This window comes from Typha latifolia, chromosome 5 (genome assembly GCF_019914945.1).
Source record: "Typha latifolia isolate L0001 chromosome 5, TyphaL0001v2, whole genome shotgun sequence".
Lineage (NCBI taxonomy): Eukaryota > Viridiplantae > Streptophyta > Magnoliopsida > Poales > Typhaceae > Typha > Typha latifolia.
In genome coordinates, this window is record NC_133090.1 from 11321285 (window position 1) to 11334168 (window position 12884).

The following is a 12884-nucleotide window of genomic DNA, read 5'->3' on the forward strand; positions in this document are numbered from 1 at the left end:
ATAGAAATTGAGTTGTACAAGTATTTGATATTTGTACTCTTTTGTATTAGACGATGATTTGTATAATACAGGTCGAATCATAGTATACTCTTGTATCAGTTGTTTAATGATATCTTGATGGTTTGTTGTGGCCTGTGTGGGCCCTGCCAGATTGTGTAGCAGTCTAGTGTATATTATTGTGGACTTTGATATTTATATGTTAACAGGTTTAATTGGTTAAGAGTATGATTTATTTGGCGATGGATTATGTGATCATGGATAGGTTAGCAGGATATATTTTTTTATGATGTCATAATTATATGTGCACAGGAGAGTATCTGTGCGTGACGGGCCTCGCCCGACTTGTCGCCTGCGCCGTGCGTGCCGTGTGGGCGCGTGGGCGTGCACGTGCCGTGCCGGGCGGGGGGCGTTACAACGACCTTTTGACATAAGCTTCACACTTTGTCTACAGCTGGTCAGCAATTTAAAATAGAGCATCAAGCCCCTTTTGACATAAGCTTCACACTTTGTCTACAGCTGGTCAACAATTTAAAATAGAACATCAAGCCCCTTTTGACATAAGCTTCACACTTTGTCTACAGCTGGTCAGCAATTTAAAATAGAGCATCAAGCCCAGGGTACTAGAAATTCCCATGAGCGAAGAGCCTTGATTTAGCTTGCAAATTCCGTCAATCCAGTAGTCCAAGACACGAGCATGAGAATTCTCAAAAGCAGGAGGATTGAAGATTACTCACCAAGAATAACAAGTTAAAGAAAAAGACATACACCACCTTAAATCAGCAGCAGGGCATGAGAATTCTCAAAGCTAGGAGTAGTTGTGGCTTGCTGAGAGGGAAAGACGCCTCGGGCTTTTCGAAAAGGGAGAGGAAGAAGAGGAAGAAAAGAATGGGGAAGAGAGAAAGGAGGGTTCACCCCTCCTCTCGCCCGTCGGCTAGGGGAAGGGGGAAGGGAGCAAATAAACCTCATCGACGATGACGATGAGGGAAGATATCCATTCTAAAAGAGGGAAGACCTATGGCAAACCAAATTCATGCACTACATGATTTTAAAGCATTTTCACTGCACCCTAAAAAGAGTGGGTAAAAATAGAAAAAAAGAGAGATTAATTTTGTTTTTTTAGTTTAATTGAGATTTTTAAAGGACATAAATATAAATATTAATTTTAGAGGGATATAAATAATAGATTTTGAGAAGGGTATTCTGTATACATGCAGGAAAAAAACTTGTGGTATGTAAGAATGAGAAGTAGAGTTGGATGTTGGAAAGTGGATTAATCTTCTTTGACTTCTCCGTGATTTAGTGGTACTTCGGGGTTAAATCAGAATTGGGGTCAGATCAAACACGTGTCGAAAAACAAATCAAAGCGAATATTCTCTTATCGATCATTTCTACGTGTACACCCATAGAAAATAGTATGCGAAACATCCATCAATCGTCTGATTATACCATGGAACTGAACTGGACGAAGGATATAGAGAGCAAGACTCCAGCGTCCGCTTAAATATTGTCTATGCGAGGATTGGCGTTCGCTAAGGCGGAAGGTAATAGTTACCGAACGTGACGGGAAGCGGAGGAGGAGAGGGGTGGTTGGAAACGTGGAATTCCGAATTAAGGGAAACATTGTACTTTACACCCTATGTTTCGTGGTATTTGTAGATGCGAGTCGTACATTTTGCTTTTTAATTACCTAAAAAGATATACCTACGTAAAGGGAATGCTAACATAAAAATCTAAAATATGTTTTTTTTTTTTAAAAAAATTCTTAAGACTTAAGAAGAGGAGTGCAGAGTGTGAAATATAATAAACACAAACTATAGGGTGTTAAATGCACTTTGTTCTACAAAATTACAAAGAATGGGAGGCGGAGAACCACAGTCGTCTTCTCAAACAAATCTCACCTCGTCTGTCCTCTCTCGGATCTAAAACCCCAACCCCCTCTTCACACACTCCCTCTCTACCCCTCCAAAACCCTAATTCGGATCGCCAATAGCGTCTTGAAATCGAGTTCTTTAAGTCAGAAAAGCTCTCCTATCTCTTCTCCGCATTCCAGCGTCAATGGTCGGCTCAGGCGTCGCATCGTCATCTTCCCGAAGCTTCGGCGTCGATCGCTTCTACAGCCCTCCCGCCATTAGAAAGCAACTCGAGCAGCAGCAGCAGCAGCAAAAGCTCCAGAAGCAGCAATCGAAGCCCAATCCCGATAGCCGGATCGATTCGGATGATGCCACCTCCAATCCCTCGGTGTCGTCGTCCTCGTCCTCTTCCTCTCTCTCCAATCTCGATCGGTTTCTTGAGTCCACCACTCCCACGGTGCCCGCCCAGTACTTCCCTAAGGTTCGTGGAGTGCGATATTGGAAGAAAGGAGCGAGCTTTCTCACCTTTCTTGCAGTCTTTTCTCGTTGTTGTTTGTTCTTGTTTGATTTCATTTTCCGGAATTCGTGATTGCCTCAGACGAGCGCGAGAGGATGGAGGAGCTGCGATGTAGTGGATTCTCATCCATACTTTTGCCTTGGAGATCTATGGGAGGCGTTCAAGGAGTGGAGTGCGTATGGAGCTGGGGTGCCCCTGGTGTTGAATGGAAGTGATTCTGTGGTTCAATACTACGTGCCATACCTCTCGGCCATCCAGATTTATGCTGACCCATCCAGGATCGTCTTGAGATTGAGGTAGGATATTTTTCCGATGAAAGCTACGATATTCACTCATTTGTACGTATCTATCTGTTTTTCGCGGTTATAATTACATGCTATGTTAGGATTTGCAATTTAACCATAATAGCAAATCAATCCTGGAATGCACATCTTGATGTTAACCATATTCCTGAATTCTAGACACAATGTCCTTATCAATCTCTTATCCTTGTTGAGCTATAGGATCTAATGTGATGCAAGTACTTCAGTTTGATGCTTTTTGCAATTATTGTAGTTATATAAGGAATGTCCTGATAGGAATCTGTATTCATGTCAATTGATTCATTATCAACAACACACTTTTCAGATGATGCACTAGCATTGCTTCAATGATGCTCTCACCAATTCTCCTGAAAGGTCCACAAACTGTGAGCAAACATATTAATGACGAGAAAGCATTTTCTCTATGCTACTAATAATACTTGTCCTTGTTCTTCTATTCTGCCCAAGCCTTGCTGAGATAGATTAGAGAAGTAAAACACAAATTTGCTGATTTCGGCCCTTGTCAGTAAGAAGAAACTGAAAGTTCTGTGGCCTCCAGTACAATGATGGCCTTCTAGGAGGAACTATTTAGGATTTATCTAACATCAATCCTCCAGGAAGAGGTGCCAAAGTCCTTATAAAATAAAAGTTGAACGAAAGGAGTAAGTCCATTTGACCTTGAATTATGTACCGCGTAATTGCTATTTTGGCCTATAAAACAAGAGCAATGCATAATATGAAGGAGAAAGATCATATTTTTTATGTCAGATGTTGTCAAAGAGCTAAGTGGAGGGTAGTACCAATATCAATCAAATTATGTGAAAAGGCTGCTTGTCTGGAAAAAAAAATATTGAAAGCCATTCTAGGAAGTCTCATTTCATAAAATTGGATGAAGACATATCCTAAGCTCTGTAACAGGCATCTGCAAATCGTGTCACCTGACCGTATCATGATTTGCAGTTTCATTTTTTCTGCTCATCTAACTTGTAACACCTAGTCTACACCTGTCATCCCATTGTCATTGCTTGGAACATGATACATGCAAAATGGAATATAAGTGCATGTCTCTAATCTTGACTTTGTGGGTTGTAACTTGCACTTAGAAAGAGAAAGAAAGTTTGTTGGCTTACTTCTCGACAGCTATGGTAACTAGCAGAGACATTCTATCGAAATTATTATTGAAGTTGGAACAAATGGTTTCTAGGAACATATATTTCCATATTTTATAAGTGTCTACATAGAATACTGGAACTCATAGGATACTATTTGGCGATTTTATGAATATCTGTCATATACTTCCTTTGAGTATGTATTATGATAAAATATAGATTCATCTATGACATTTTTAGTCTCTTCTTGGATACTTTTGAGAGAGGGATTTCTGATAATGATCAATGACAAGAGTTGTAATTGAAGTCAAACTGAGGAGGCTATTATATTTCATTTACCATCTACAACAAGAGTCCTTGTATATGCACTAGGCTTGCTTGAACATGTGCATGCCATTGCTTGTTATTACTTTAAACAATGAACTGAGTTCCCTAATTACCAATCTTGCCATTTTGACTCCATTTGCCTCAACATCCAACTATGATTATTGGCAAGATCACGGCATGAGGGATTGCACAATTATAAAATCCAATGGTTTTGAGAGAGGAAAAAGGCACACATTTGAGAATGTCTTAGCATCTATGTACCCATATCTCAAATCTGTGTCCATACTTCACAAGGTTGTACCGAATGGTGACTTACGGGAGAAATCACAAAAGCTCTTCTCTCCACTGGGAACATCAAGCAATGCAGTATAAATGACCCAGGATTAGAAACATTACAATATTATCTAGTCCAAGTAGTATCCTGTTGGACCACATCCACCTTAAAATTCTTCCAATATATATCATACCAAAGGAGCTCCTCTTCTTTTGGATGAAAGCAAATATTTAATGTTTTGTAGAGGTTGCCAAGTTTGCTGTTTTGTTTTCTGAGAATGGGAGTGGAGTTATATTTAGACAACCAAAAAATCTAAAGATTTTATCTGTACATAAAACAAGCATCAGCTATTTAATATTTATCTGAATTTAAAATTCACAGATTCTGCGAAAAGATTTTATATGGTAAGTGTAGCTTTGTTTAACCAAAAGCAAAGAGAAACATCAAGACATCATCTAGTATTATGTGATTATTAGAAGATATATATATATATACACACACAATTTTTTTTTGAGAGACTGAATGCTGAATGCTGATATAGGCCGAAGTAAAGATCCTTCACTCATTTTAAAGTAATGATGCTGTTGATGAGTTAGTATTGGCAAATATGTGACTTCTATGAGGACGAGAAATGACTTGTTCTCTTTTGATTTTCCTAGTATCAAAATAATAGAATTGAAAGCAGAAGGTTTCATATGATTGTTGTCAACTTTATATTGTTGTCAATTCACTCTATTCCTTATTTAAGGCGACCTGGAGAGGAAAGTGATGGGGAACCTTACCTGGATACTAGCAGTGAAAGCAGTAATGGGAGTGAGGCTGATCAAGCGAGGGAAAGAGATGCATCTTTGGGGACAACCTGCCACGTGAGTCAAGGAGGCTTCCACAATGATGATGGTGAAGCTTGTGCTTCGATGAGCCTTCCAATATTTGAGTATCTAGAGAGGGATTCACCATATGGTAGAGAACCTTTGGCTGACAAGGCAAGTTTCTCTTCCACCTCTAAGAAATCAAGCTGTAAAGATGATCTATATGGTAATGCTTATTGTGCACATGTGCTCCAGATTTCAGTTTTGGCTAGTAAATTTCCAGATCTGAAGACCTACAGGAGCTGTGATCTACTGCCATCCAGTTGGTTCTCTGTTGCATGGTACACTTTACTCTTAAATAACATTATCTTCTTTTTGATTACCTGACTCTACAACTGCATTCTTTCGGGGATTGTTTACTACTCTTTGTATTTGCGATATTTACAAATTATGCATTATTTCTCAATGCATTTTCATGCTTTTGCTTCAGGTACCCAATATATAGGATACCCACAGGACCAACATTGAGGGATCTAGACGCCTGCTTCTTGACATTTCATTCGCTGGCCACACCTTCTAAAAGTAAGTATTTTATGTCACTTCCAGTGGTTAGAAAAATATCCATATGCCTTAGTTTTGTCTCTCTCAAATGACATTATAATCAAAAGTCCTTGTATATATCCATAACAAACTAAATGCGATCAAAGAAAAGAAAACAGAATGCCAACTGCCAAGTATCATGGATTGTACTTTATGGAGATAAAATGGTTTCATAGATGCATTTCTTTTCTCTCAGATGAACTTAATAGCCTACTCATCTTGATAGTTTGTATCAAAGAGAAACAGATTGCTTCTTACATAATGGGAGTGCCCATTGTGTGCTCCATGTTTTTGAAGTTTGAAGAAAAATCGTTCTCCACATCATTGAAATTACAGATATGGTGGAATTGTTGCTGGAATGCTGGGCTTACCCTAGAAGAAACTCAATTAAAATGCACCTATTGCTTTGTTTCAATTTGTCCATCGTGCAGGTTTGCACAAAGGAAGCTAAGCCTTTAGTCCCAACTATTCAGAGCCTGCAATGTTACAAGATTTTCAAAATTCTCTTGAAAGATATATTTTGGAAATTAAAAAACTGGTTTCTACTGTATGAGTAATGCTGTTGATGGCCATCCCTTAACAAAATATGTTTTGATTTCTCTCAGCAGATATCAGCGATATACATTCAGAGATTGCCGGCTCCCGCAGAGTTAGCAACATGAATGGCTGCATCAACATGTCCTCGAAATTGTCGCTCCCTATATTTGGATTGGCTGCATATAAGTTGAGGGGTTCAATTTGGATTTCTGATGAACAATATGAGCGGCAGCTAGCCAGCTCCCTACTGCAAGCTGCGGACAATTGGATTCGCCTTCTACAAGTTGATCATCCAGATTATCGGTTCTTCATCTCACACTGCAACAAATTAAAGAGGTGAATGCTACTCAGTTTTGTAAATGCCTCCAGTGAAATAATATATCCGTAAATCACCAAATTTCTTCTATCGGACATGAAATAGTGTAATACTACTGAAATATCCACTATGCAATGTCCTGTATGCTTGTATGACCTTAGGTTTTCCTGCAGAAAACATCACTGGATGCGTACATAACTTATCTTTTGTAAGTATCTCTAGTTTAGAAGAGAATAGAACAAGTGTTTGACATGTTCCATGTTTTTCTACAAACTATTTCTCTGGATTCTTCTGTCGTCCTAGTAATGAAATATTCCAGTTTTTGTTAGATAAATATTTTATCGTTCTTGTTAAATCATCCTGGATACAGTATGGGTCTATATATTCTCATATATAGCCATCTTAATTGCTATAATTTCTGGATAGATTCTTAGTTAACGATGCAATATTTTACAGCTTTTCTCAGAACCTGGTTTGAAATTGTACTGAACCAATATACAATTTTGCCTCTTAGTTTAATTCCAGGACAAAAGAACGAAAGTGAATCACAACTAGGCTTTGTTTTGTACAAATTACACATTGAATTAACCAAACAGTTCCACTGGAAAACAATAAATGTTGCTTTAAATGATTACTTAGAACTTCCTCAATACTAAGTTGGTCAAATCAAATCCCTAATATTTCCACAAGAAATTCCTTAATTTAGAAAGATGACGTATGAGCAGAAAGCATATATAGTGCACATAATGAACTCTAGACTAGTAGAATATAGATTCTTTTCAGGTACACTAAATGGAAACTTCAGTATTAACTACCCCAAAAAGGTGAGGAGCTTTGGCTTTTGTTCCATAAGAGAATCTTGGAGTTTTTTTTTTTTTTTTCAATCTTGGACTTTTTGACCAAATTAATATTTACTAAAGTACTATACTAGTTAAATTTATTCTAAAATTACTATAATTTTGTCAACTTAGGGCAAGTTGAAAATCGATGTCTTGCCAGATAGCAGTTCTTCTAGCTAAATATATGTATATATAAATATATATTTATAGAAGGTTATGGAGGTGGGCAGAACTCCAGTAAAGCTCCCACCTTTGCCAAGTTTTCAGGCAACAAAAAAGATAAAGAGGCAGAGGAGGTTGTGGAAGTGGGTACTATAAAACAAGGCTAGATAAGAAAAAAAAAAGAAAAAAAGAGAACGCTCTCTCTCAGAGCATTTTAGCTTTCAATTTTTTTTTATTTTTTTGGATAATCCTTAATTTTCTACTCTGGCAAAAATTATAGTAGTTCTAAAATAAGTTTAAACAAAGTAGTAGTTTAATAAATGTTGTATTAGTTTAGTGAAAAACTCAACGAATCTCCTCCACTCTCTCGTGGTACGGCACACAAGGGCCTACCCAGTTATTGCATTCGAATGCCAGAACAAATTTCTCCAACCAAAAGAAAAAAAAAAGTAAAAAAAAAAAATCGTTTTTATCTTAGATGGAATTTAATTATTTCATTTGGAGAGAATTCAATTGATTTTTTTATCTAAAAATGAATTCTCTTGTTTGGAAAAGGATAAAATCCACCTACTTTTGTTATTTGGAACGAGGTAAGAATTTATTTCATTATATATATATATATATATAGATAATGAGAATCTTAAGCCAGAGAAATAACATCAACTACCAACCAAAAAAAAAAAAGAAAAAGAAAAGAAAAACTAATATGATCATAATAAATCTTTCAAGGAAGCTTCCTCCCTCCTCTTTTTGATGTTATTGCCATCCATTGGGACATTCCGAGATCCGAAGCTATTAACACCGACTTTATTGTGGTGGTGGTCCAAACTGGATCGATCACTCGCCACTTTTCATCTTTAAAGATCGGCAAGGAATGATTCAATCCGTCAGCATTCAAAGTTACAGTGGAAAGCAAGGCATTACGCCTTTCTTATCTTGACGCCGAATCCAAAGAATATAGAATTAGATCCTCTACAGCCGCTGCTGCACAGAAACCCTTACGACCTGTTGCTTTGGCCAGTCAATGGCCTTTCCATGTACCCAAAATGCTAGGAGAAGATTTTATACACCCGGGGGCTGCAGCCGATCACCAGCCCATGAACTTTCGGCACATTATATCTATCTCTCTTTTCCAGCCATCAAAGAAATCTGGATTCCTTTTAACTCCTTTTGAACTGGTACTATAAAAGCAATTGGATATCTTTTCTTTGTAGCCAGAAGAAGCCCATAAAATAACTTCTCGGTAACATGAATGACACGATGGAGGCCTCCGATGCATACCAGAGTGGCCCGGCGGCGGCGGTCGGCTCCTGGGCCGCGGAGGGCGGCGGTAAGGGAGCGCAGCACCCGTACTCCGGAGCCGTGGCTCAGAGAGTTCTGTTCGGGTCCGGGAAGCGCCGAACCGGCGGCCGGAGGGTGGTCGGCAAGGATGGAAAGTCGGCGCCGAGTAGGTTAAGCAAAGTGTCCGGCGCCGATAATGCAGGTGGTTAATTCTAGCAAGTAGTGTGTATAATGTGTTAGTTTTAGTAGCAGAAAGCAAGGCCTCCTCTGTACTGTCATTTTGTACGGAGTTCATATCTCCATATATAGCTAGTAAAATGGAGCAAATTCTTGAAAATTTAGCTCTCTCTCTCTCTCTCTCTCTCTCTCTTTTTTCTTTTTCTTTTTTATCGTTTATTTATGGGGATGATGGCTTCCAAGTTCCAAGTTCCAAGTTCCAAACTAGGTGTTGGTGGAAATATTAGCATATTTAAGTTGGATGGATTAATTATGTGAAAAAGACTTGGCTTTCTCTTCATGCAATCCATACGTACGTAGCGTGACAAGCACGATGAAAGTAAAGGACGGCATGATCCCATGTAGCAAGTTCTAGAAAACGAGTCGTCCATTAGTGTTACCATCATACGAAGGGATTGGTCGGTTTGCAGCCTGAACCGCACGAATTTCCTACATCTTAATACTTGGCAGATATCAATTAGCTCTGAGTTAAGAGTTTTCATTGCACACCTTGCATTATGTGTTTATTTCAGTTTAAGCCGTATATTTGTTTTTTTTTTCTCCACTATCTTTGATGTGATCCTTAAAAGTTACTTGTTTTTAGTCCAGAATTGTATAAGAATAGAAGCTAATATCTTTTTGGAGGGAATAAGCAACAATTACTTGGGTGGCCCTAGCTTTGGTAGGGTTTATCAAAAAAACTTTCTCCAAAAAGTTTTGTTTACTCGTGTTGACGAGCTTCCCATTCTCCTCTCCTAGCCAAAGTGGCTAGAGGAGGTGAGAGGCCTTCTCCACTCTTCCTCCCTCTCCCTACTAAAGCTTCTTCTTTATCTTCAACTATCGTCGACCACTTCCTATCGATTGTTCTCTCTCTCTCTCTCTCTCTCTCTCTCTCTCTCTCTCTCTCTCTTGAACACCTCGCTTTAGGGTTTTTTGACTCTGTTCTTTTAATTTACCTTATTGTTGGGTTTAAGATGTTATAAGATTTTCTTTTAATTTCTGTTGTCCTAGTGGGTGATCTCCAATCTTTCTGATTCAAGGCTATTTGATCTTTAAAATTATTAGAGTTGTTCTTCATTTTGATTCTCTTTTGTGCCGTCGAATTTGATACCTTATTTAATCATAGTATTGTTTATTGTAAGCTAAGTATGAGAATTGTGTTAAAGAAATATAATTTTCTTCCATGTCTGCTCTGTGTTAAATGAATTGTTGTAACTTTTGGATATTAATGGATTGATTTAACTAATAGCTCTCTTAAAAAAAATTTAGAGAAGAAAGCATAAATAATCAGATATAAATAACCACTTAATTTGTATAACATTATTGTACTCCTAGCTGAAGTATTAGATAAGATTTAATACTAATAATAGACACAATTGTTATTAACTTGTACCATAAAGGAGTTGAATAGAGAGAGATGGATAACACTGACAAGTGACAAGCCAACCGAATGTGTTTTTGGTATCTTAGTAGAAAATAAAAGAGTCTAATTAGAAATAGTAAAAAGACACGGGGTAAGCTGCAATAGACACAACACAAAATACACAACGTAGTAAATTCCTGCACACGGGGCTGCAGGACATCCGTAACAAATGCAAGTATTTCAGTTTCTCTTGCCTGCTAATCCGACAGCTACCCAACTCGTCTGTTAATGGCCACCTCCTTTATCTCGTCTCTCTCCCCTCTATTTATAACCCTAACCCTAAAAATCCTTACAACCAACCACGCCTCTTCTATCTCCCGCAATGCGCGATCTAGAGGAGTATCGGAGGTCGCCGCCGCCCGCGATGTCGTCGTCGTCGCCTTCGTCGGGGAAGGTGGTGGTGTCCTCGTCGTCGTCGGGGTCGTGGTCGTGGTGGTCGGGCGACCCGGAGGCGAAGCGGCGGAGGAGGGTGGCGGCGTACAAGGCCTACGCCGCCGAGGGGAAGGTGAAGGCTTCGCTCCGGCGTGGGATCAACTGGGTCAAGATCCGCTGCTCCGGCCTCGTCCGTGGTTGGTGATGCCCTCTTTTGCTCATTTCTTTTTTCCTTCTGGGGGGGAAGGGGAGGCTATTTGACCGAAATGCCCTCGTTTTCGGGAGTAATTTACGTGGAAGAGGATATGAATCGTTGTTGTATATTCCTTTCTTCTTTTTTAATGATTTTCTTTGTTCTCTTTTTCTTTGATTTTATTTTAAAAAAGGTGTTTGTATTGTATCATTCATACATGCATCATAGATTCAGGAATCAACCGATCCATTTGATTCTAAAATTTTTAAGATCTTTGTGTAATCGGATTGTTTTGCATTCTTGTAGATTGTATGTATATGAATTGATTGATATTTGGAGATTGGGGGATTCAAACTTTTTTTTTAACTTTCTTTCCTCTTTCTCTATAGAAATTATGAACTAAACTTATACAACTTGCGATATATATATATATTTTATTTTATTTTTTGAGATAGCCAGAGACTTTTAAGCCAGCTGTTGCCTACCATAATCTCTACTATGATCTAGCCCAAACTTTTAAGCCAGCTGTGGGCTACTATAATCTCTACTAGCATAGCATTGCAACGCAAATTAGGAAGAAAACGTAGAATCAGGTGATCATCCAACAAGGCGTGCCCTAATCGCCTTTTTTTTAAAAAAAAAAATTAAGAAGAAAATATACAATTAAGCCTAGAGAGATGTTCGTTCTTTCTTTCTTTTTATATTATTGTTATTATTATTTATTATTTCTTTCTAGAGTTCCGCTTAATGTAGGCTCTCCATGGAGCTTCGACAAGGAGTAGCAAGACCTAGCACATTCCACACAACACACAAACCTATCCGAGGCTATCGATAGTGATTGAATTCGCAACTATGGCCAACAGTCAGGGAGATAGGACTCCTAGTCACAGCCACGGGTGAGCAAAGGACGCTACCGAGGGCTTCATCGCGAGGAGACAAAGGTTCCCAGTCAGGTGATAAGGGGAAACGCAGACGAGATTAGCTAGAAAAGAATTTAAAAGCCAACAAGGAGAGGCTATCAAGTATAGCCTCAACCGAGGGGAGAAACTACTCATTAGAGATACCACTAGCAAGGGGACAATAAGGAGATGCTGTCAAGTTCATGGACCGACCAATTTTCTGATGGGACTAAAACATAAGAAAGAAAAGGGAAATAATTAACTAGGTCATTAAACTAAAATTAATTTAAAGAAGACGTAGATGACCGGGGATGCAGATCACAGGATCGAAGTTACAATTTGAATCCTGTTCTATTAGCTTGGCTTAAGAGCAAAGTTATGGAGACATAAAAAAAAACAATATATATGTCCCCTTGTCGACAAATTCTTTTTCTTTCTGTGAAATATATGTTTTATTTTATCAAATTTTATGTACTAGGTCATTCAATAATTGAGAAGGCCTAACAACATAGTAGTAAAAGTTAGAACTATTTTTTATGTAGTAGTCACAAAGATGAAAGTAACGGGATGACAAATGTAACTAATAATAATTAAGTAAAAACTTTAATTTGCATTTTTTTCCTTTAAAAAAACTTTAGTGCGCGTAAAAAGAAAGTTGAAATAATCCACTGCGATTAGTTTATCTTCCTGTTATAAAAATAATATAAAGCTCATATATTAGCGGGGATAGCTCAGTTGGGAGAGCGTCAGACTGAAGATCTGAAGGTCGCGTGTTCGATCCACGCTCACCGCAATTTATTTTGTTTTAATTCTCATCATATTATTCAAATCTATTTAAACATAATAAATAACTCTTCT

At 38.2% G+C, this 12884-nt stretch overlaps 1 protein-coding gene and 1 non-coding gene across 4 annotated transcripts; both read left to right on the plus strand.

The window, feature by feature from the left end:
- Positions 1–1854: 1854 nt before the first annotated feature.
- LOC140788098 (uncharacterized) lies at positions 1855–6975 on the plus strand. 3 transcript variants are annotated; one of them, XM_073137217.1, is made up of 6 exons: positions 1855–2331; positions 2449–2663; positions 5128–5362; positions 5444–5529; positions 5679–5770; positions 6394–6975. In XM_073137217.1, exons 1-6 carry the CDS (start codon positions 2056–2058, stop codon positions 6663–6665), a joined length of 1176 nt encoding a protein of 391 aa, XP_072993318.1. In that variant the 5' UTR covers positions 1855–2055; the 3' UTR covers positions 6666–6975. The 3 variants fall into 3 exon arrangements, with proteins under 3 accessions (XP_072993318.1, XP_072993319.1, XP_072993320.1); XM_073137218.1 differs by having other exon boundaries at positions 1872–2331; positions 6397–6975; XM_073137219.1 differs by having other exon boundaries at positions 1872–2331; positions 5176–5362.
- A 5771-nt stretch (positions 6976–12746) lies between these two features.
- On the plus strand, positions 12747–12819 carry TRNAF-GAA (transfer RNA phenylalanine (anticodon GAA)). The gene has a single exon. It is a non-coding gene; the product is annotated as a tRNA-Phe (tRNA).
- Positions 12820–12884: the final 65 nt, after the last annotated feature.

Coding starts and splice junctions, on each gene's coding strand:
- LOC140788098 (XM_073137217.1), top strand. CDS start 2,056: ATGGTCGGCTCAGGCGTCGCATCGTCATCTTCCCGAAGCTTCGGCGTC. Junction 5,530..5,678: donor AGTTGGTTCTCTGTTGCATG/GTACACTTTACT, acceptor CTTTTGCTTCAG/GTACCCAATATATAGGATAC. Junction 5,771..6,393: donor GCTGGCCACACCTTCTAAAA/GTAAGTATTTTA, acceptor GATTTCTCTCAG/CAGATATCAGCGATATACAT.